This window comes from Rissa tridactyla, chromosome 1, assembly GCF_028500815.1.
Source record: "Rissa tridactyla isolate bRisTri1 chromosome 1, bRisTri1.patW.cur.20221130, whole genome shotgun sequence".
In the NCBI taxonomy this organism is placed as follows: Eukaryota; Metazoa; Chordata; class Aves; order Charadriiformes; family Laridae; genus Rissa; species Rissa tridactyla.
The window spans coordinates 25,520,978-25,545,161 of NC_071466.1; the positions used below are offsets into that span (position 1 = coordinate 25,520,978).

Genomic DNA, 24,184 nt, shown 5'->3' on the forward strand with positions numbered 1-24,184 from the left:
TGCAACAGTTAGATAAAGCCAGCTCCAGTGGGAGTAGCCACATGGTAGGAAACTCCCTAGCTAAACCATATGACCGGATTACCAGTACAGTGAAACTAGACTTACATTTTAGTGCTTGTACTAATACGAACTCCAGCCTAGGGCTAGACCTCCCTCCCCATACATTATTAATGTAGATGTTAGCATACATTATTAACGTAGGTGTTACCAGGAGCACTTCAGGGTCAACTCCTGACTTGCTACTTGATTTGAATTCAAAACTTCACCGAGTCGGAATGAATTTCTTTTTGCATGTGAATGGGAGTCTGGTGCGGAGCAACATTCGGTTTGTTCCAGATACTGTTACTAAAAACAACTGCCTAGTTAGGGACCCGTGGGTATTGCCACAACAAGTTGGTCCATTCAATCCATTATCCTGACTGCCATATAAGTCATTCTCAAACACTTCAAAGGAAGATTAAAAAAAACCCTAATTTCATGGAATAATCCTCTCAAGAGTGGCAATTTCCCTTAGACTTCAGACAGCAGTGCGTGTACGTCCTGAACTATCAGGCTTTATTACTCTTCCTTCAAAAAATAAATGAACAAATGCTAAATTCTTGTCTAATATACTGTGAACTCTGATCATGCTTATATTTTAGTAAATCTTGCTCATTTTTTTTTCTTAATGAGATACTATAATGATAGACTTTAAGTTTAAATTCAGAATATGTGAAAAAAATTTTAGAAGTATTTCCTTTGATGTGTTTCAAAAATATTAAGCAAGGCCAGTTTTGTAAGTAGAGATAATATCTCTTAATAGACCAACTGGTACTGTTGAAAAAAACAGTGTTCATGTATTGCTTTTTTCAACTACTTTGTTGGTTCAACAAGATTCCTACTTACAAAACTTGTCTTGCCTATGCCTTAAAAAAAAAATCACAGCTACAATAATTCTATCCCTCAAAAAGTATTGCTATACGTTCGCATTATCTGATGCCAGCCTGCACTTCAGGATCTGTTTCCACATGATTTATTAAACATGTTAATTTTGGGTCGACACAAAGAGAAACTGTCACTCTCAATAGCACACATGGCTTTCTCAACACTGGTTTGAATGTTAGGGGAGAGCTATTTGGCACTTACAACCTGATTTGGCTGGAAAAAAGAGCTCTTGGCAGGGCTTTCCTTCTCAAGGATTTCCTTTTTTCTCCTGCCCTTCCCCCCCCCCCTCCAATTTTTTATCTCATAATGTTTGGTTCTGCCTTTCTGACAGAACTCATAAAAACTGTCACTTGGCTACGCCTGCATGCATGCATACAGGAGTATTTCCCCATTTCTGGGTCGAAAAGCACACCACGGTTATGACTTGACAACAAAGTGGGACAAGACCCAGGGGCATCTATGTGTTTCTCCTTTGTCTTTCTCCCTGGATCTTGTGCAAAGTAAATCTGGGTATGTGCCCAGGAGAGGAGCAGCAGCACGCTCCATATAGGTGCCAGGTTCAATTAAAAGGGGACCTAGTTGTGGAAAAAATAAATGATAATATCATCAATCACTACGTTGCAGGAATGCCCAGTAAGTCTCTGTGCACTGCATGAGGCAGCGGTGTAAGTTCCAGGAGATGGCTGGCAGGACTCCTCATCACTCTGTCTGACCAGCAGGAACAGGCAATGGAAACAAAATTCGGGAGAAGAATGCATGGTTTTGATTAATAAGAAAGTGTCAGGCTCCCATATGGACACTCAGTAGCTGCAGGTCAAGTCTTCAGGCCAAGCCCTTATATATAGTTAACAGAACTGAAGAGACAGAAGTGAGAGCTTGCCAGAGCGACAAAAAGAAGCTCATGCCATTTTGAGCCTCTTCCCATTATTACTGGCCAAAAGAACATAGAAAAGATGAGGGACGCTTCCAAGCCGGTTTGATGTTCAGTGGCTCAGGTACAGCACTTACACTGACTTCGGTGAAGGAGAACCTGAGCGCCCTTGGCACCATCCCACATGTCTCATTGCAATCCAGGCACTCTGCCTGGCACGATCACGTGCTACTGCCCGGTCCGCTATCTCAGCTCTTCCTGCATCCAGTGGGAATGTTTTCAACCCGAGCTACAGCATGCAGACAGAGAAAATGCGGGTCGTGTATAAACAAGCCCATTTGTGTCCTTGTTCCCAACCTCACTGTGTGTATGTAATATTAGACATATGCACGGATCAGCAAAAGAGCTGTGGGAAAAGCAGATTCACAAGGTTGCAAACACTGGTTAGAATACACTTCAGTGATGGGAGTGGTTACACAATTGAAGCCTTTGCTTGGAAGAAGTCATTTCATGTTCAACCAGTTTACCCAGAAAAGGTATTTCCCTATGTGTATCATGAAATCTCTTGTAAGATAACTTGATGCCATTAAATCCACAGTACTAAAGCTCTGGATAAAAGATCCACAGGGCTTGGGAAAGCTCTGGGTGAAAGCTGAGATTTTTCTTCTCCCTTTATATTAACATCTTTCTGCAACCCTTTCCAATCTCCTCACACACACATATAACTTGTCCACTCAGTCTGACCTTTCTGGAGGAAAAGGATGCTTTTCCAGGGGACATCAATGCTGGAATAAGGGGTGGTAAACAGACTGATGGTAATAGGGTTTCAGCATACTGAGTTCATCTCTTCCCTCATGCCTGGCGTCACCTCAACACAACATCTTTCACCTCTATGAAGCCATCTTCCATCTCTGTGAAGGCCCCATCTGCTTGAGACCTCTGTCCTGTGCTGGCATCTTCCCAGGGCACGGATGAGCAGGATAAAGGGACAGAAAACAATGTGCTCCCCTAACACTGATGCTGGGGGACTGACTGATAAACAACTCGTAGTGCTGTGGGCACCTCAGCTAAAGCAGCTGGGACCACCTCTGATCCATGAACTAAACCAATTTCGGTTATCTAAGAAGGCGCAGGTTGGGACTGAAATGTTTCCCATGGTCGAGGCATTTATGAGGGCACCCCCGTGGAATCTCCTGCGGTTTGTTTCTGAGCTACAACACGGAGACTTTAATGGAGAAACCAACAGGGCTTTTCCACCCTTTTGCCTACTTTTCTGAACTTGTAGGAACGCAGAAGCTGTAAGCTTTTTGCCATACAGTTGCAATGATGCAAAAGGCTGAAAATTGTTGAGGAACAACAGAGATATGATATCCTTCATCTTGTTTTCTTGGGATACCAGGCTAGAACTTGAGCCCCGACTCTTGTAGCCTTGCTCTTCTCTAGTTTTCTGTCCAACCTTCTTTTGCAGAGCAACTACCTTTTTTCCTCAGCCGGTTCATTCCCTTGGAGAAGCCACGCTTCCAAATGCAAAAATGTTGACCTTGAGATTTCAGCTTAAGGCACGCTTACTTCTTGAAGTCTTTTTAAAAGACTTTATCTGAGGAAGAAAGACTTTGATTTGTTCCAACATGGCATTTAAAAGCTCACTCATTATTTTTTTAAATTTCTTTCTGCACAAACTGTCAAAGCATCTTGGAGGCAGGCCCTGATTTCCTTTTCGTTTTTAATAAGAGAGAAGACTATGACAGACAAAAAGCAGTCTTAATTCTACAGTAAATGTTTTTCTTACCAAAATAATGACAAGCGTGCTTTAACATATGATGGTTTTCCCACTATATACATCATTTCAGTGACTGCACCACAAGCTATGCCAGCAATTTGATTGAGGGGAAAATAAAAAGCTTGACTAGCTTAGCGAGTCACTGAAAATTCACTTAAAAATTCTCCACGCTCAGGGGAAAACACTTCAAACATCCCCTTAAAAACGGCAAGCCCGCCGCTTCGACTGCTGGAAGGGGAGAATCCCTCAGGCTCTGTTCTCACAGGGAAGAGTGGAGGGGCTGCCCTGGGTCTTCCCTCAGCAATGAGGTACCTGCGTTATTTTGGGGGGAAATCGGTTGAGATCCTGCCGGCACCGCCGGCGGCCTGACCCCCTCTGCCCCAGGAGGTGGAAGAGGCATGAGACCCAGCACGGGAGCCGAGCGGCCCCGGGACCAGGCTCTGCCTTCCCCCGGCCCGAGGGCAGGGCCGGGCGGCAGCGGCGGGGAGGGGTCACCCGCACTTGCCGTTCGCCCCGTCGAGACGGCCGTTAACGGCCGCCTGCCGCCGCGCCGGACGCTTAACGCCCTCCCGCACCCCGCCAAGCCGGCTGGGCAGCTGGCTCGCTCCGTGCCGGCCCCCAACCTCCTTCACCCCGGCCGGACACCCCGTTTGGGGCCGCCCGAAGCTCCTTCCTCCCCCTCTACCTCAACCCCGAGCCCGGCGGCTCGGCCGGGCCCGGCCCGGCGGCGCTACCCATCATGCCCCGCGCCGGCGCAGGCGCGCCCGCCCGGCCGCTCAGGAAGAGGAAAATGGCATAAACAACCCCGAGCGCCGGGACCACTGAGGAGGCGCCGCCGCCCCCGCCGCGGGCCGCGCGGCCCCTTTAAGAGGCGCCGAGTCGCCCCCTCCTCCCCCTTCCGGTAGCCGGGGCCGGAGCCCGGGGTGACGGCGGTTCCCGCGCCCCTTCCCCCTCCCCGCCCCCTCCCGCCCGCCCTCCTTCCCCATGGTGCCGACCCCGGCGGCGGCGGCGGGGCGGTTGCCATGAACAGCAGCGGCCTGCCCTGCTCGTCGCCGTCGCCGGTGGTGGGGCCGCCGCCCCCCCCACCGGTGGCGGGGCCGGCGGCCGGCGGGGCAGGGGCCGGCGGCTGCGGCGGCGGCGGTGCCGTGAAGCTGAAGTTCTGCCGTTACTACGCCAAGGACAAGACCTGCTTCTACGGCGAAGAGTGCCAGTTCCTGCATGAGGAGCCCGGCGCCGCCCCCGCCGGCCCGGGGCCCGCGGCTCCCCTCGGCGGGCTCCCCCTCGGCATCCCCCCGGCCGCCGCCGCTGGGCCTGGCTACCCGCCGCACGGGGCCAGCCCGGGCCCGGCGGCGGCGGCGGTGGTGGGGCCTAAGAAAGCCGAGCTGGGGGCGGGAGGCGGCGGCGGAGGCGGCGGCGGCGGGGGGCTGGATGGCCCGCGGCTGGCGAGTGAGTGCGGCGGGGCGGCCCGGGGGTGGGGTGGGGCGGGGGCGATGGCGGGAGGGTGGTGGTGGGGGGGGCGGTGGAGGGGGGTCGGACGGCGCGTTGTTCCCGCTCCCCGACACGCTGTGGTGCTACCGGAAACAAATAACAACAGCCATGGTGGCGGCGGCGGGGGTCCCCGGGCCGCCCTCCCCGCCTGCGGGGCCGCGGAGGTGCCGGGCGGGCGGGACGGGGATGTGCCGGCCGCCCCGAGGCACCGACCCGGCCGGTACTGATGGGGACGGAACGGGCAGGTGTGTGTGTAGGAAGGGGCTCCTCCTCCCTCCCGGCCGGGTTTGGGGGGCAGCCGGGCAGCTGCTCGTCGGTCCCTTCAGCGCCGGGGTCGGTGCGGGTCCGCCGGACCTCCCTGCCCAAAGTCCGGCCGGGAGGGGGATGGTGGCAGGTGGTGGTACCCTTGGGTGGGCTCTTCCAAACAACCTATACGGAGTTACAGCTCTTGGAAGTGTGAAATGTTCCAGCTGAAATATTGCATTAAAAAAAATATAAAAATAACTATATATATCTGTACTATCTGCTGCCATGAGCAGAAATTCCTTCTAAATTTTCTTTTCCCAAGGCTTTTTTAGCCTTTGTATACAGCCCCTTCTCAAATGGTGAGAGTTCAGATTGCCTGTACGCCATGCGGAGCAGCATTGGTGTTACTGGTCGGTTACGCATCTTCTGAATGTGCAGTCCAGTAGTTAGATGGTGTTTGCAGCAAACTGTTTTTAATAACCATTCCCTCAGTAGGTGAAGCAGCACTTGGCAGCTAGGAAAAGATGCTCCTTCAGAAAAGTCATGCCCCTTTAAATGAGTCTATTAAGCTTGGCTGCATTATTGATTTCTGTCATAAACCTGGTATTTGTTTACATTAAATGACTTAACTACTAAATGGTCACAACCATATTTTTTCTGAAATTAAGATGCAACCATGCTGAACATCCTGTGTGTAGGTTTTTAGTGCTTGATCCGTATTTCAGGACCTGCAACTGCTATTTTGCCAGGAGTGGTGAGCTTGTGCCAGTGAGCAGTTTTATCTCTGCAGTTGGTAGCTTGTCAGTGTTTTGCATTAACACAGCACTGTCATGCCTACCCTTCCAGGAGGAGCCTATAATATAAAATTGCCTAATGCTTTCTATTAAAAGACGCAATTTTCAGATTTTGATCATGTTGTCGAACTTTAATTGTTCAAACTGAAGCCTTTCTTGCCTGCCTTTTTTTTTTTTTTACAGGTAGAAATATCTTAGATTCAGCAGCGATAAGTCTTTGTTCATTTTTCTTTTGGACAGAGTTAGGCACAAAATACACTTTTTCCCTATACAAAAGGAAATCATTAAAATCTATTAAACTAGGGGATTCAGGCTTGGGGAGAGGGTGCATAATTTGGCTTGGGAGTAAAAGCTTCTATAGGGAGGCTGTTCTTGTAAGAAAGAGTTCCAAAATCTTCCCAAACCCTAAATCTAAGAAAAAACCCTCAGAATTATTGTGTGCTCTAAGCTTGATACTGCTGAGCAGTTAAATTATTTGAAAAACTTGCTTCTATTGAATGTGTCAGATGTTTAAAACTATGTGGGCTCTCTGCAGTTGCACCCATTGTGAGGAGTGAGGGCATGAAGAATGGACAAACCCACGCTGGTGTTATCTGTGACTACCTGCTGGGAATGCCAACTCGCTTGAAGTTATAGGAGGCAAAAGCTTGGGCTGGTAGAAGAAGATCTTCCAGGAAGGAGACTAACTAGGAAAAAAGAGTAAGGAAAGGAAGGAGTGAGAAATTAAAGTTGAGGAGCCAGGGAGTGGACCCAGTCTTGCTTCTAAGTGTCTGTGCTTCAGCATATGTTTGTGAAATAAGCAAGGAAAATCCTTGCTCAAAGTCTGAAATTGATCTGTATAGGTACTGACAAGCTGATGTCTAAAATCCTTACCTTGCTGATGACCCGTGATGTTAACAGTATGATTTCCAAATGGATGGAATGAAGGTTTTATTTCTATGGATGTAAGATGCAATACACAAAGTTCTATTAAGTAATAAAGTTCTGAGACGAAGATGATGAAATTGGGAACTGCCAAAATCGCCTGCCTGTACAGTCTCACTGACTTTCTTCCCTAATTCAAAAGTATTTGGTAGTCTTCAGTTATGTGGCTGTGGATGACACCTTCTCTTCTTCCGCCCTTGCTGGACCCCAGTCTCATTCAGAGCACAGAGCAGATAATGCTCATTGACTAATTAACTGTGTAGTCCTATTTATTGTTAAAAGTGGGTCAGTGCCTCATTCTAACATGCGCGTTACTCTAATCCTGCTTTGAGTACAGGATTATTAATTTACTTATAGGTTTTTCTGTGGTAATCACAAAGGCTTCCCAAATACTAACTTATTTTCACAACGTAGGTGATAAGAAAGTTGAGTGATAAGGAGAAGATGAACTGTGAAAGTACAAGAAATACTCCAATGCAGAAGTATTTCAATTTGAGGGCATGAGGTGGAATGAGCAGGTGACATCTTCATAACTAAGAGGGAGAAGTTTCTTGCATGACATGTGGTTAAGCTATTCTGTGCCATAGATGTTTTGGATACTAACATCTGACAGGGATTCCAAAAGTGATCAGATATTCTTGGAAGAAAACTCTGCTTGAGATTATTAAATGCGAAAAAATCATCTCTGAATCAGACTCATCTTCCCCTACATATGGCTGAGAGCCTGCTGGGAAATCCTGCTTTATCCTTGCCTCATGCTTATGCTTTTGTCCATATATCCGCTGCTGTCCAGTGTCAGGGATGAGGTAGTGGGCTAAATGTGGATTTGGCCTGACTGTGTGGTGTTTTATGTTCTTGGGGAACAAGACGGACCATGCCAATGAACTCTGCCTGCTCTCAGAAGCTAGCCCTGCTGCCCACTACCCCCAAACTACTTGACACTTGGAGCACATGTGTTCAAAGCATGGTCCCTGCTTCTTCCCCTGGAGCTGTAAGCGCACAGCCTTCTGCGTGGTTTCACCTGTGTGACCTAAGGTGGACAGCTGACTGCCTACAAAATAGGAAGTGTAGCTGGTATTACCGGTCTAAAGTTTATTTAAAAATAATAATAAATAAAATAATTTTCGCATAGGACCTCTGTGACCAAAAAAAAGGGGAGGGGGAAGAAAAAAAAATAGAAAAAAGTTTCCTCCAGATTTGTTAGCTGCCAAAATCTGCACATGGTGCTTTTCTAATACATGCATGTCCCATGTGTCAGCCCAATGAGCTGCAGTACCTTATTGGAGAAGGCTGTAGAAGGAGCAGAGGTGGGGAAATGACTGTTGCTTGTCATTTAGAGGGAAAAGATATGATTGGAAGGAATAGCCTAGGGAGCGATGGGTAGGGGACGTAATAGCATGAAAAAACTTCTCTTGTATTTGCTCTCTGTTCTCTCTGGCACTTTCCAACTTCTGTAAGAAGCAAACGGCAGCCTGCTGGCTCCTTCCTAGGGCACTGCCTCTTCTCGACGCTTTCCCAAGGGAGTGTCTAGAGAAAAATGTCATTGCAGTGTTAAAATGTATTCATGTCAATATGTAAGTTGGATAAGTTAAAGTTGCATGGGTAACTGCAATTGTATTTATTGGCTTTTGAGTAGTTTAACAAATGTGATACTCTTTTGCATGTAGACATCATGTTATATATTACTAGTGACGAGCTGAGGTATGGCTCTAAGCATTTGCTAACTCCCACCCTGCTTTTTGCCATGAAGTACCTGATACGTAGCGCTCATTCTTTCATCTTGTCTTTATTCCTATAAACCCGACCGAACCAGAGCCACTGAGCTGGGAGCTCCTGGTGTCCTCGGGGCCCGGTGGTGGCGGCAGCGGGTGGTCGCTGCTGTCCCCGGAGCTGCCGGCCGAGGAGCTGGCCACGGCGGTGGTGCTGCTGCTGGCCCAGGTCCCCTGGCCAGAGGTGAGCTCACCCTCTCCTCCTCAGACCTTTTCATCCGGTTCTCCACCAGAAAGCCTTTCTCAAAGCCCTCCTAGGAAATCTGTAGTTGAAATACAGCACCCACGATGTTGCCCCGAGCACCCTCGCTCTGCGTTTCTTCACAGCTGTTGGGAAAGCCTGTCTGTAAATAGACTTTGTTGCCAGCCTGTGAGAAGGTAGAAAGGAGCATCAAGGCTTGGGTTGCATTGGTTTAGCCAAATAAAAGCATTATGTCTGTTTCTGCAGCCCGCCGCCCGCATGTTATGTAGTGGATAGCGGCCACCGCTGTAGCAACTCTTTGTATGCAATCACTTAGTGGTTAGCTTTGTGAGCATTACAGCTTAGGTTTTGTGAAATCCATAAGTACTCTTGGCTTGGAAAGACCCTATACATTTGTATATTTTCTACTTTTTAAAAGGTGTTTAAGTCTTTACCAGTCCATTCCTTTTTAAACAAAATGAAGCAGTGGATATAGAAAAAATAGAAAGATAAGCTATTTAGGCAAAACAGATACTAAAGGTAATCTGTTGGATTACACTTCTTAATGCAATAAAACAATGGTCGGGATTATTCTGAATATGGATTTTTCTTATCTTTGGTAGAATTTCAGTATTTACAGCTTGAAGTATTTAGAAACAGCCAGTTATCTCAAACTTATAAATATAAATGTAGTTGCGGTATGTCACATACTGGTCACTTCTCTCTGGGTTTGTTTCTTCTTTGCTTGTATACAGAAAAATAGGTATTATAGTAAAGGTGTGTGGCTGAGAATTTTTTCCAAACCTGTTTATACTTTTTGCAAGTAATGCTGTATTAGTTGTTGTATGCCTTGGTTTTCATTTTAGAGAGATGTTTCCCATTTGAATTTTCCTGATGCCTTTTCCAGGAGTTGATAGATGATACAGTTTTCATCTTGTTTTGCTCTGAATATTTTTAAGAAGAGGGGAGACAATTCTGAGAATTGAAGAGACATTTGGGACATTTGGAGATGGTTAGAGACGACTGAGAATTGAAGACTAAAAACAATAATCAGTTACAGATGCATGTCAGAAGATGAAAATTACTGATTTCACTTAATCACTTTTTGTCTCATATGTCAACTCCAGAATCAGGAAATTATAGGCATGTTTTTTCTTGCTGCTTTTACATGTTTCATGTGGAAATGAAATGGTGAGGAAAATTATTGGGGGGAGCTGATGAAAGAGGAAGGAGGGAAGGAAAAATTTGTCAGTCTGCAAAGTTATATGGAATTTTGAGGGGCAGTTTTAGCATATGAAACTTCTTAAAAAAATACACTATTAATTGGCTTTGAAACTGATTATATCTGTTTATATACTTTGTGGATTTTCCACATTGCATGGGAAGTCATTCAAAGTTCAGATATTCCACAGGAATTACAGATACCTGAGGAGTACTGGTAATTATTTGTTTCTGGTAGTACCCGCTCTGTGTTGGGTATTGAAAAATGTAAAGAAAGCACTGTTACTGTTGTAACTGTTTTTCTGCTTCAGAGGCAAAGATGAAAAGAAGTGTGTGTGTGGGATATAGTTAACGTTATATGAGCAAACTCTATATGCTTTATTGTAATAATTTGAAGTTATGATAATGTTTTTTAAGATACAGAGAATCCCCGTGTAGTTTTTATCTAGCAGGTATTAGATAACTGATTTTTTGTAGGTATCACTGTAGGAGTGGGCCTTCAGGAAGGATTTGAATGCCCAGAAAATAGTGACCTTGGGGACCAGCTCAGAAAAAGTTCCATGTGTAAGGAAACACCTAGAAGCAAATTTAGACTGCTGCGGGAAAAGTGGACAAATGGTAAGTGAGGGTGGGGTGATAAACACAGGCAGAAGCACTTCTGTAGAACCTCAAAAGCAGAAAAAAATAATCTTGGTCATGGGGCAGCTGATGGAAAGGGGGTCAGTGGAGGGATTTAGATAGTAAGCTGTTGTTTTCCTGATCGGTTGCTTTCTAGTAAAGATGTAATGCATTACACAGCCAGAAAAATGGTGTGGTGAATTACTGTGTGTTGGAGTTGAGTTGGAGTAGATCACGCTTTGTGTGTGCGTGTGTGTTTGTTCCATGAGTCTTCCAGGAGTTAAAAAAGTTCCGATTATGTGATTGTTTTGTTTGATATTCAGAGATACTTTGTGCTTAGAACTTACTTGTATTTTTTAATTTGCTTCCTAACAGCCTTTTACTCCTGACCCTTTTTTTAATTTTATTTTTATTTGAGAATAGAGATTTAGAAACAAGGTACAGATATACAAAAGTGAGAGCAGAGACATGCATTGTACAGGTTATTGTCAGGTTGGTTATGCGATATGCAATTCCCGTAGTCTGTGGGTAGGCTCCCTCAACTTCGGTTGGTCTAATGCTGATGCAACTGCCAGGGACACCTTTCCTTTCTTTTATGCATTCTCCCCCACTGTTGTGAAAAATGACCTAATGTTCTGTTCAGGTTGTCTGCACGCATTTTGTACAGTTATTTATATATAAAAAAGCTGAGTTGTAGGTGCAGGGAGGCTATTAAAAACAAAAGCTTAAACATGTGTGCTTTGAAAAATTTGATGTGGGTTATTGAATAATTTGATGCAATATATGAGGAATTGTGAAAGCTTTTGAAGAGGGTTAGCTCTGGAAACTGTGATATTAAGTAATTGCATTACTTTGAATTGCTGTTTCTGATAACAGAGTAGTTCTGGTGACTCCTTTGAAAAAGTATCAATTTTAATTTGTATTATCACTGTGCTTTTGGACTTGATCCATGACGAGGAGTCCTGCTGCTCTAGACTCTCTACTGAGATTTTTACAGAGCGAAAGGATGGCAGCTATCCTATTTTTCAGTCTTTATAAGATGTTTCCATGATATGCGAGATAAACTTTAAAAAAAAAAAAAAAGAAGAGACAACCCAGTCATTTAGTTTCATGGTAAAGATTACTGTTTTCCTTTGCTTGCCTATGAATATCTCATCGCCTAGTGGGAGTGTTTGTAAATAAGGCAGCATTTCCCAAACTGTTTTGCTTCCTGTCTGCCTTTCAGCCAACTTGGTTCATTTGTGCTGTCTGCCCTCCAACTGCACTCTCTGTCACGGCATCCTAACCCAGGCGTGCGCTTTTACTTTTGCCTCTCGTGCCTGGGGGTGTGTTTCTCTTTCTTTGTCTGTTGTCTCTATTTCAGTGATTCCTAGCCTGTGTTTTAAAAGCATTGCATTAAATAAGAGAGGCATAAAAACACCGGAGAATGCACTTTCCCTGACAAGTTGCAACAGTAGTGGGGCTGTAAGAAAGAAAGTAACACTGAGATGCACGTACTAGTATGTATAGTGTGTGTGAACTGTTACAGAGGTGTACAGGTGTGCTAGCACCTCAAGCACATGATTCTTTCCTGATACCAACATGTCAGTATAAAACAAAGTAGGCCAAGCATAAGCTCCTATCGCACCTCAGTGCTTCTAGGAGACTAAAAGGACACAAGCCTTAAATGACTTGCCATATAGCTAGGCTTTGTATAAAAGTTTTATTGTTCCTGTCTCAATATTAGGATAGCTATCTCCGTGTAAAATTCCACTGGAGATATGGCACTGTAGTTTTTACTGCTTTATATCTAGCTGAGATAACACCTGGTCCTTTGTATGCACATGTATGCAGTAAGCCTATGATTCAGTTTACCGAGTTGTGTTGAGGTGAAAAGTGCCTGTACTGTTACTGTGCCGGGAGTTTATATCAAGATTACCTCTCTATATATACATTTTTCCCAGCATAAAAATAATTGTAGTACAGTTTTTTAAGCAGTGCTAGTAGCAAAATTAATTATTTCAATCTGTGTTTTATTACCTCACTAGAAATCTTTAAATTGTTGTTTTGAAAAATATCTCAAGAAAAATCTGTTGTGGTCTTATTTTAGGCCACTCATTTTTGGAGCAATAGATCACATTATGGTAAAGGATCCTTTTTTATATTAAGAACAGTTTATGAGGTGATCAGTGCTGATACTAAGTTCATGAAAGAAGTAGTATAGGATATTATAGTATTTGTTTACTGGTTAGTAAAATGTTAGAATGAAAATACCATAAATGCCATATTTCAAATGATGTTAGTGTTAGCATTCAGATAGTGCTAGTATTAAAAAAGACAAGCATTAAACTAAAACCAACCAAACCCCACCAATTCTGTTGAAGCATGTGTGTTGAGTTCATTACAGTAGTACTCAAGCACTTAAGGTGTAATGAGATTCTTTGTTCCTGAAAAATGTATTTGTAATAAGTAAGGCAAAAATATCTTATCTGTATTTTTTTTTCTCTTTGGTGCCTGCATCTGATGGGAAGCCTACTTACTGCTAAAATTCTGTGGGAGAAGAATTATATAAGAAGATATTTATTTTTAATTGCAGTTGTCACATTAAGCTGCAGTGTTACTCACCAAGGAAAAAATTATTAGATAATGTGTGTATAAAAAGTAGAAAACATCTTCTGGATTTCTCAAGGTGTTTTATTTAATTTCTTTCCAGAATTGCCAGGATGTAACTTCTGGCTTTAATATTGACGGAATTTAAAATTTCTTCTTGTTTTTGCATATGTACTTACATAACGTGTTAGCGTTTGGGTTTCCCCCCCCCCGCCCCGCCACTGGATTCCTAGTTCCCTTGCATATCCATCTTTTCTTCTCAGACCTGCCTAGTCAACCTTACTACTTTTATAAGGAAGTTGTTACTTCTCTCCATGGAAGAGCCTGTTGAAAATATATACAACTTCAATGCATAGATAATACTGTTGTCGTTTGACAAAAATAGCCAATTCAAGACTTTTCTAAAATTGTTTAAACTTGCTTAAATAAAGTTATAATCAGTGCTTTAAGAGAGAAAAGGTATAAACCTCAGAAGCTGTTTTCTATTTGTTATTGTAATAGCACTGTGTGCAGAATGTTTGAAAGTCTATGCTTAAAATTGCTATATAGGAAAGTTCTGGACAGACAATTTGAATAGGGTCTGATGTAAACTAGGAAACACATGAGAATAAAAACTATATAGGGACTAAAATCTTCTCTTTCCAGCTTAGACTTCTATTTTTTTTAATACCACACTGCTCGTGTGGTGAAGCGTGCCTACTTCTGAAGACTTTCTCCTGTGTATTGCTTATGATAAATCACTTTTCTTTTTTTCTGCTCTGAGCTACTGTGGTCTTCCAGAAGCAAGTGAGAATTTATGATTTGCCAAATGTTTGGCAGAAGAGGATAAAAGCCTTCTACGTCTCATGGAGAAGGCCAGGTGCCAAATACAGTAAAACTGCCTTGGCTGTTTAGGTATTTGCTGAGCTTTCATCACTGTAACAGCTGAATGTCCCTTCTTTGAACAGAAATGGAGCGTGTAGAGTGAACACTTTTATTTCATTCTATAGGAAATGTAGGAATTATTTTTTTCCTTCTACCTACGTAAGCTTCATCTTTTCCATTAGCCTTAATTTTCTTGTTGGTTACTATAGGGAAGTTAGTTTAAGGAAGCTGGTGTTGAGTTTTCTCTTGAAGGCAATAGTTGTACTTAGCACATCTAGAGCATTCTGTTCTGAATATCAGCTACTGTCAAGAAAACTGCCTTCTGCTCCAGGGAGCTTACTTCTGATCGTTTGCTTTTGGTTGTTCCTGCAGAGTATGTTTTCTTGTGGTCTTGGTCCCTTAGCTAGAGTTGTGTTTTTAGATCATTTGACCTGTTTTTTTTTTTAGACTGTTTTTGGAAGAGAACAATAGAAAGCCTCATAGTTGGAAGCCACCCTGAAGTAATTACAGTTAGTGCAGCAGGTGGAACACCGGTAGAATTCAGTGATAGGATGGTGGATCAGCACTGGAGTACAGCAATTGGTGGTAACCCCACAGGGAAGCTGGTTAGCGTGACCGAACCATTGCACTTCAGTAGAGAGATAGTCTTCATACAACTAGATAAAGGAAGTAGTTCTGGAATAGCTTTTTCAATTTGTATCACCCCGTTAGGTATCAGTGTGCCAATAGAAAGCCTGAATTGTAGCTTTGAGCAGCTTTAAGTGGTTTGGACTGGTTAGCCTAGCAAATACTAGCAGTGGAAAGGCAGCAGGATTTTAGCAGTGTCAGAGGTGAATTTTGTGATTTCCATCAGCGTCTTCAGCCTTGCTCAGCACTGGGGTTGTTACCCAAAGCCTGGTCCTGCTTGCAGCTTGAGGTGCCTGACGCTGAGGATGTTTCAGCCAAAGTAGGAGTGGAGAACCTGGTGCTGTATTTGTGCCCTGACAAGGCTACCTGCGCCAGGTCCAGTGCTTTGGGTAACTGCAGCTGTAGCAGCTGTCTTGAGTTATTAGAGGTCAGCTCTGGGATTTCTTCATGCAGAGGGGGCTCTTTGCATGCCTTGTTGATAAATATGGTGAAACTTGAAAGTTTTCACTTAACTCTTTCCAGTTTTAAGGGTTTTGTGCATTAACTGTATCTGTCCAACAGAGAAATGAAGGTATGTGTGTTCTTAAGTTCACTAGCCTAGCAAGGAGCAGTGGGAGAAGTGGAAAGAATCGGCTGTTTCTTGATTCTTCAACAGAGGCTGAAGAATTTGAAAGCTGATCGTGTAATCTGAGGGAGTCGCTTGCTAGTTGTTTGTTAAAAATTGGATAGAATCTGGAGTTTCTGCCAGAAGTATGAGATGAAATAGCACATATAATGCTGAAATTATATAGTGTACCTTGAAATGACAGTAGATCCTGGAAATTAAACTGGTTTTCTTGGTCTTTTAGAATCAGGATGTAGCATAAAAACTGCAGCAGTTTTTGTTAATGGCTGAAATGCAGGCAGAGAAAGCTATATTGGAAATGCATTTCTAAAATAAATAAAAAACACAGAGTAAACCCTGAATAATTTATGGGCAAACTAGAGTGAAACTACTATTCGTAATTAAACATGGATTTGCTATCGTTTGGCTTTCTTGTATGAACGGGTGGTAGTATTTTTCATGGTGCCAGAAAACGGTTGTGTTAAAATGCTAACCTTCACAGTGTGAGCTGGGGACTGACCGTAGCAGATAGGATGAGACAGTAATTGACATTACTGCAGACAGTAATATTTTCTCTGATACAATAGTTCAACCATAAAATACTTTCCCTAGGCTTTTGAATGTAAATTTCCCAAATGAAGGCAAAAGAGGGACAGATGTTTAAAAGGCAAAGGAAAAAAGCTTTGTCTTTGTCAGGGATGTAGCAAGAGGGCTTCTGGAGTTTCTCTGTGGCCGTTCCTTTGAAATTATGAAGGAGGATCTAGGGCATGGATAGTGTGGGGAAAATAAAATTTATTTTCCTACTCTTTTAGCTAACTTTTAAAGCTTAAAAAAAATAAAATGTTGCAATTCATTAGTAATTAGCATCTTTTAAAGTTCCTTAGGTGTCTCCTTCAAACCTGCAGAGTGTACAAATAATGTTCTAGATTTGGCAGCAATATTTTAAGAATGCTTTTTGCTTGCAAAGCTGGTCTGAATTGCAGCTGAAGTATTTGGTTTATTTGTGGTGTTGGTGTTACCCCTGGTTGGCTGGTTCATGCAGCCCCAGTCTCAGGGAGTGCAGCTGGGCAGTGTTTCCATCTGGCTGTAGTATGGGTGCTACTAGTCATCTCTTCCAGCCCTTCCCATGATTTCATCTGGCTGTACTTTTTTTGCTGTTTCCTGTGTCTACAGCCTGGAAATAGCTCGCCAGGTTATGCAGTCTCTTTGGGAGGGAAAATTCCCATTCTGATGAAATTTGAGGGGTTATAATCAGCATTCCTTTAGCCCTGCCACAAAGTTGCATTTTATTTCCTTTGAGGATTAGGATCAGGAAGTTGTTTCCGGGTGTCACTGGCTGGCTGCGAGTCCTCCCAGGAGGTCAAGTCGGATGGTTTGGTACAGGATGTTCTTCTGAGTTGGATGTGTGCCTTCCTACCTTGGAGCTACCAATTACTCATGCCTGTTGGCTTGCAGTGGCCTGGCCATACTGATTAGTGTCTTTATAATTTGCTGTGGGTGTTTTTGTGGAAGCTTAATTTGAACTGCGGCTTGTATACCATTGTAAACTCTTTTTTTTGTTTTGTTATCAAAGTAGTACCTGCTTGAGTGTTTTGCGTTAATTATGACTGCTTCTTGTTGTTCTCTGTAGTCTCGTAGTATTGAATTCATTTATTTGTGGGTGAAGTACTGTGCTTTTATGTCAAGGTGCTTGTTTCTAGACAGGAGATTAATTTCTTCTTACATCCTTCACATTTGCTTTCAGTCCAAAAGAGTTTTTTGGCCACATTTCATAAAATTGTTGCCCCTTTATGAAGTATAAGTTAATAAAAATAGTCTTATGCTCTTAAGGAAGCTTTTTAAATTTTTTGTGCTTTATATGAGAGGACTTGAGATAGTTTTAAATGCACGTTTTCTGTCTGTTACCCTTTAAAAAAAAACAGTACATCCAGTTAAAAACTGTACTTAACAGATATATTTCCAAGATGTAGGTTTTCTTAAAGTAAGCTTGCTTTCTCATTTTTTTCGTTGATTTATTTTCTTTGTGATACCATTACTTGCCTCGTTATTCGTTTTTCTAAAGTTCAAACTCCTCATCATTTCTGTCAAAGTCTTTTACTTTTCGTCCTCTTCCTGTAATTGTGCTGTAACTTCATGCTGCATATGCTGTCATTTAGCAACCTGTTTCATAAAGTTTCCTTTTCCTTCTGTGCACTAATATGTTTTTAGTTGTTTTGCTGAGAAGATAGGTTTGAAATAGTGTCACTAACCTTTTACTATTCTACCCCCTTGCAAAAAAAAAAAAAAATATTTAAGAGATATTAGCAAATAAACCCATGATGAACTAAATTTTTTATGAAACATTTTTCTTTTTTTCTTTTAGTTCCCGGGATAGATGGCGGTGGGTTAGCTGATGCTAGCCTCACAGATTCCTACTTTAGCACCAGCTTCATTGGCGTTAATGGATTTGGAAATCCCGCTGAAACAAAGTATCCCATGATGCAGGTAATAGCAATGAATTGTATAGCGTTTCATTAGTTTTGACTGGCGTCACACCAAGAAAGGAAAACTGTTCAAGAGGCAGGAAAAATGGTCCTTCTGATATGTGTCATCTTCTAGGATATACATAGTATATACTCACTTAATTCTTGCAAATAGAAATGAAACAATATCATTGCTTTAAAATGAGTCTGTTTTTATTGGTACACATCTGAGCTGTTGCATTGGGCTTTGCCACATAAATTATCTGTTCCTAGATTTGTTTTTAGGGTTATAGCTAATTTTGATAGCCTTTTACTAAACATATAAAAATTAGATTTTGAAACATTTCAAAGATCAAAAGTCACTGAAGCAAAACGTGATGTATGTCAAACCAATAAATTACAACGCAAAAAGAGTCAGAATTGGTAAACCCAACCTCTGTTGGTGTTCATTGATGTTGAATATACATTTAAGTCTTCTGAAATGTTTTCTTGTATTCATAGTGTTCTGTAGATGTTGGCATAGGAACTCCCATGAGGTAGAACTTATTATGTAGGTAGTATTATGCAAATTTTATAGCAAAAGGCTGTCATATTTTAAACCTAAGTGAGTATCTATTTAATTAACACATGAAGCGCTATAATAACTTCCTCAAACTGTTATGCTTTTTAAAAGCTGCAAAGAAGATGGTCTCTCCCTGTACTCAAAGGTTTGACAAACCAGTTTCTGGTAAATGAAAGAGAGCACAAGTCAAACAGTTCGCACTGAGTCCTGACAACAACTCTCTTCTTTTATATCAAGGAAACTCTCCTTATGAGCTTACTTTGATCTCAATTGTGGCTGTATTATGGATTGAAAAATAACTCAGCAAAAGGTGGGAAATAATTAGGTGTGTTCCCTTTTTATTTATTTTTTTTTCCTGCATGTTTTCAAGAAGGCTGGATTTTCTCATTCAACAGAATTGCAAGACTATGGAAATGTTTACTACTCAGTGATGCATGATTTAAACATAAAAATTTTAACCTCTGATCCCAAAGTGTACTACTGGAGCTGGAATAGTACTTAGGAGATTATTGCTTTGTAGTATGTACAGTTACAAGTTTTGGTATCACTGGGATGATATAATTTTATCCTTTTAGTGCAAAGTCATTATGTTTTGTATCCTTAAACTGTGTTCTACAGCAACACTGGTGTCTTTCTAAACACAGATTTTTAATTATAACTGTTTCTTCTAGAAAGACAATAAGGCATACATCTAATATGAATGCTCATAGGATTTTTAAATACTTTACTAATGCCTATGAGATTACAGTCAAGGCATTGTGCTTTTCTTTAACAAAAGAGAAGAAATTTATGTGCCTCTTACCTTTTGGAGGCTAAGGAAAATTACTTGTGAAGAAGGATTTCATTAGTGTTGAGAAAGTGCTTATAGGCATTAAGCTACAGTTTGAAAAGCATTCTTATATTGATTTTTTATTTTTCCTTTGAATCATGTAATTTAAGTTTTTTGTTGCTTAGGTGAAGCCGATAACGCTGTCTGTTTTGATTGTGCGTCAGCTTCTAAATTAAGTCCATACTGACAAAGTTTAGCCACTTGGAATAAGGTTTCCTATGTCAATCAGCCCTTTGGAGAACAAGACAAGGGAAAAAACTTAGTGACTTTTACTTCGAATAATGCTAATGCTTCATGGTTTGTAACGGAGAATTTAAATCTGATAGATTGGTGGTTGTGTCAAGGATATACCTTTTGCTCTGTCTATGAAAATTTGCTTGGGTTTTGTCACTTGATTAAACCTTTGCAAAACTGCTTTATATAGACTCCCTGGAGACTTCCTAGATGTTAGATAATTTCCCAAAGATGTAGTCTGTGTTGGCATGTTCCAGCTTGAGTACATTCTTGCACTTAGAGCTCTGGCCTAATCTAGGCCTTGCCCGAACTCCGAGCAGGAATGCTGATCTGCTTCATTTGCTTTTCTTCCACTTCAAACTGAAGCAGCAGGGAAATGGATCTGTGTTTACTGAGTGAGAGCTGCGTCTGTGTTAATTGGAGCAGAAAGATGTATAAGGGAAAAGAGATGTGCTGTGAGCTTAGAGAAACTGAGCTGAAGATAAATGAATAAGGAACTAGAAAAGGCTGAGGAGAGGGACTGGAGCTGAGAGGTGACGTTGGTGGGACACTCAGAGAATGGGGACTAGAATTGCGCAAGTGAAATGCACAGAAATTGGGAGAAAGAAACAAGTTGGTGTAATGCGAAGCTAGGGAGGAGTAGGGTGGAGAGAACAAATCCGTGTGCCTGTTTCTCTCCAGGTCCTTGACTCAAACTAAAGATACTGGAAATTTACTATTCTGCCATTGATGAAACACCAGAAGTCTTCTGTAAAGTATCTCATTAGCCTCTCAGTGGTGCTTTTGCAGGTGAAAACATCAGTTCCATCTATGACTGACTTAGTCATCTCTGGTGGATCTGTGTAGTTCACAAATAGATGCATCAGTGATGCAATATGAGGAAACATTTTCAGCTTGTTTTTTAAAACTGGGAAATTGCGCAAACATGCAAATAAACACACTGATAGAAAAACACTGGTGAGATACAGTTAGATATTAAGAAATGTTAAGTTTACGTTGCTGATGCAGCCTTAAGGTTATATATTGAGTTGTATTCCTCATAACATCGTCTAATTTTTTTCAGTGGGAAAATTATAAGTGGGACTAATTCAGGACACAAGATGCATAGTACACGTGTAATGAACATCCATTTGGTAGACGATTAAGTGTTAATCCTGTGATTCCGTGCCTTACTCCTGCATGCTGTTCACATCCTTCTTGTGAAGACTGTTAGTTGGCAGCGTGCTTTCCTGTATGGGTTACCATTATTGTGTCTGACTTTGTGGAATACTTTCCTTATGAAAGAAGAAAATAGTCTGCATTTCATAGAGGCATGGGAATAAAAAGGATGGGAATTAAACAAACAATTCCCCCGCGACAGTGCTGGCAAGCTGGAGTCCCCAGAGTTTTTTAAGTTAACCTGTATGGCAGGAAGGTGAGAAACGGAGTTAATGACCACCTGTAGAAAGCTTTGTTCAAGTTGCTTAACTGGCCTCAATCTAGAAAAGATAGTAGTAGAGTTCAGTCTCTTCTGGGTAATGCTCGTTTTCTTTTACCATGAGATAATCTTTCTGCAGTCTGTGCTTTAGTCACTAGATACCTTCCAACCTAATCATCAGGGATTCAATAGATGAGTCTTCTTGACTGTACCAGATTAATCTCCAGAATGTATTTGTCATGTGCAGTTTGTTGAAAAGAGTTTGTGACTGTGTATATTTGGGTTACTAATGTGTAATGGAGACAAATTGCCTCAAGCAAAGCTATATTCAAATTTTGCAATCATCATGTTTTTGTGTGTGGTGCGTAATCAGTGTTATGGTGTTCAGTAAGCAGCAAAAGGAAGGAAAGTAAAAGTGGATTGTGTCATGATGAATTGAGGAGGGGATCTGTGTCTTTGATCATAAGTAATGTAGGTGACTAGCAGTCAACATTTCTGCAGAACAGATATTTCTGACTCTGAGATTTTATTTGTATTTGCTGAAGAATATTTTATGAGAACTAGAACATCTCATTGGGGTTAGATTGGTGGTGAAGATGCAATTAGCGGCGATGCTCAGTTTGCAGTGGGGGGGAAAAAAGAATAAAAATCCTTACTATATTCTGAAGAGGCAGGATTTTTGAAGTGGCTATGGCTGTAATTCTTATTCTTCTTTTTTCTTTCTGTTTCATGTGTCTCTTCTTGCCTGAATCTGCATGTGCTTTCATATACTACGTTAGCAGTATTGGCTTCCAGCTTATCAAAGCGTGTATTTTCTGTTTTTTCCCTTCTCTAAGTAATAACAGAGCAGGCCTGCACAACACATGGCCCACAGGCTGCATGCTGTCCCCGAAGCTGTTCTTTTTCTTTTTGGTGTAGCAGCAGCAGCCAAGAGATGGTCAGAGGTGTGGTTCAAGAAGCAGCTCATTGCTTTTGGCTTTGCCAGCAGTGAGGAGGCAGGAGCTGGCTGGCCAGGATGCCTCTGATGCTTGGCAGTTTCCTCAGCTGCTCTGCGTGTGCCACTTGGCTGACTGATGTCTGTGTTCCTCTGGCATTAGTGCTGCCCCTTGACTGACTTGTGGCTTGGTCAAAGATACAGGTGGTGTGAGAAGGAGCTTTAGCAGTATGATGTTGGCATGCTAAAAGGATATGTGAATTATCTGGGGGAATTTGTAGCAGGATGACGCAGAAGAGTACCTTGATGTTGGGAAAAAAAAAAAGGTAGGTTTAGATTAGACATTAGGAAGAAGTTCTTTACAATGAGGGTGGTGAGACACTGGAACAGGTTGCCCAGAGAGGTGGTGGAGGCCCCATCCCTGGAGACATTCAGGCTTGATGATGCTCTGAGCAACCTGATCTAGTTGAAGATGTCCCTCCTCACTGCAGGGGGCTTGGACTAGATGACCTTTAAAGGTCCCTTCCAACCCAACACATTCTATGATTCTATATTAGAATTGGGCAATTTGGTTCTAAGCATAAAGCAGTAAAACGTGTCTTCATGAATGTAACTCCACAGAAATCCAGTTTTCCTTATTTTGGTAGGATGAGATTTATAACTACATGGCTTCCATTGGACTGCAGGTTGTGTAGAAAGAATCACAACTTCTCAATTAATCACCCTAATCAAAATAAAAAAGGACCCAACAGTCTTCAGTATTAAAGTTGGCAAGGCCAAGCAGTGGAGAAGAATTGGTCTTGCTTGCTTTCACCATGCTAATGTTGGTATACTAAGTGTTCTTCAAAAGCCTGAGAAGTAGAGACCATGCTCACTTCAAAGCCTTGCAGCTGAATTAACACAAAGACCTTTGTTCCCATTGCTGCAACTGCCAAGACTTTACTAATAAAACTCTCCTTATAGCACAGAAGCTTGTAAATGTCTTCAGTTTTTAACTGCGTGGAACTACAGGTGTGCTATTTTAAATATAAAATTATGCAGTTGTTTACATAATGCTTCCTGAAGAAATCCTGTTGCTTTAGTTCAAACAGTTGTGAGTGGGACATGCTGTAGATGGTGCCGAATATATAGTCGAAGACAAGTTTTGGACTGTTCAGTAAGGAAAGCAAAAGGTATCACCCTTTGTAAGGAAAGCAAAACGTATCACCCTTTGTAGGTCACAGAATCTGACAACTAAACAATGATTTGTTTGGTTGTGGCAATCTCATTCTCTTGCAGGATGACTTCTTTTGTGGTCCAATTAACATTTTTCTAAAAATTACAAAGAAATATTCTGAAATATAGTTCCAGTAGAATAATATTAAGATGAAGAGTACAGCTTGTGACCCACTACAAAATATTTGAGATAACATTCTCAGCACAGGAATGGACCTGAGGAAAGTGCTTATTTTCTTGGGGTTAGGGCAGGGAATATGGAGACAGGGAACAAATGCTATCTCTTAGGTATTTTGGGGAGAAGAAAGAGGTAGAGAAGAAGGCAAAAACCCTCACTTAAGTCTTGTAACATAAGCTATGTAAAATTAGATCTAATTGTGTGCAGCAAATCTTTATTCATACTCTATCTTGATGAGAATTTTCTAACTATGTACTTTAGTGGCAGGAGATGAAAGCAAAGCAGCCTTGTCTTAAGTGCAGCTATAATACTGGGTTTCACTACTGAACATTGAGGGGCGGAGGCAATGTGGTGTATACCTTTAGAAGGTGGGAGTATTTCTTTTAACACTTCCTAGGATACTGCACCTAGGAAGTATTGAAAAGAAGGTGAATGGTGTCCTGGGCTGCATTAGGTAAAGCATTGCCAACAGGTCAAGGGAGGTGATCCTTCCCCTCTGCTCAGCACTGGTGAAGTCATACCTGGAGTGTTGGGCTTCTCAGTACATGAGACATGGACATACTGGAGAGAGTCAGTGGAGGGCCATGAACATAATGAGAGGATTGGAACATCTCTCCTGCGAGGAAAGGCTGAGAGAGCTGGGGCTGTTCGTCCCGGAGAAGAGAAGGCTCAGGGAATATCATCCATGTATGTAAATACCTGAAGGGAGGGTGCAAAGAGGATGGAGTCAGGCTCTTCTCAGTGGTGACCAGTGACAGGTCCTGAGGCAATGGGCACAAACTGAAACATAGGAGGTTCAACTTAACATCAGGAAACACTCTTTCACTGTGAGGGTGACTGAGCACTGGCACAG

General features: G+C 42.2%; 1 protein-coding gene across 10 annotated transcripts in view; it reads left to right on the top strand.

The window, feature by feature from the left end:
• Nucleotides 1-4,319: 4,319 nt before the first annotated feature.
• The window catches only part of PAN3 (poly(A) specific ribonuclease subunit PAN3), an 85,623-nt gene continuing 65,758 nt past the window's right edge, over nucleotides 4,320-24,184 (top strand). For 5 of the 10 annotated variants that reach the window (XM_054219264.1, XM_054219275.1, XM_054219297.1 and 2 more), the window contains exons 1-3: nucleotides 4,322-5,021; nucleotides 10,676-10,816; nucleotides 17,863-17,984. In XM_054219264.1, the coding sequence (XP_054075239.1) occupies nucleotides 4,598-5,021; nucleotides 10,676-10,816; nucleotides 17,863-17,984 (687 nt within the window). In that variant the 5' untranslated portion in view covers nucleotides 4,322-4,597. Of the gene's footprint in view, nucleotides 5,022-10,675; nucleotides 10,817-17,862; nucleotides 17,985-24,184 lie in introns of all 10 variants that reach the window. The other 5 variants (XM_054219334.1, XM_054219325.1, XM_054219343.1 and 2 more) reach the window with 3 other exon arrangements.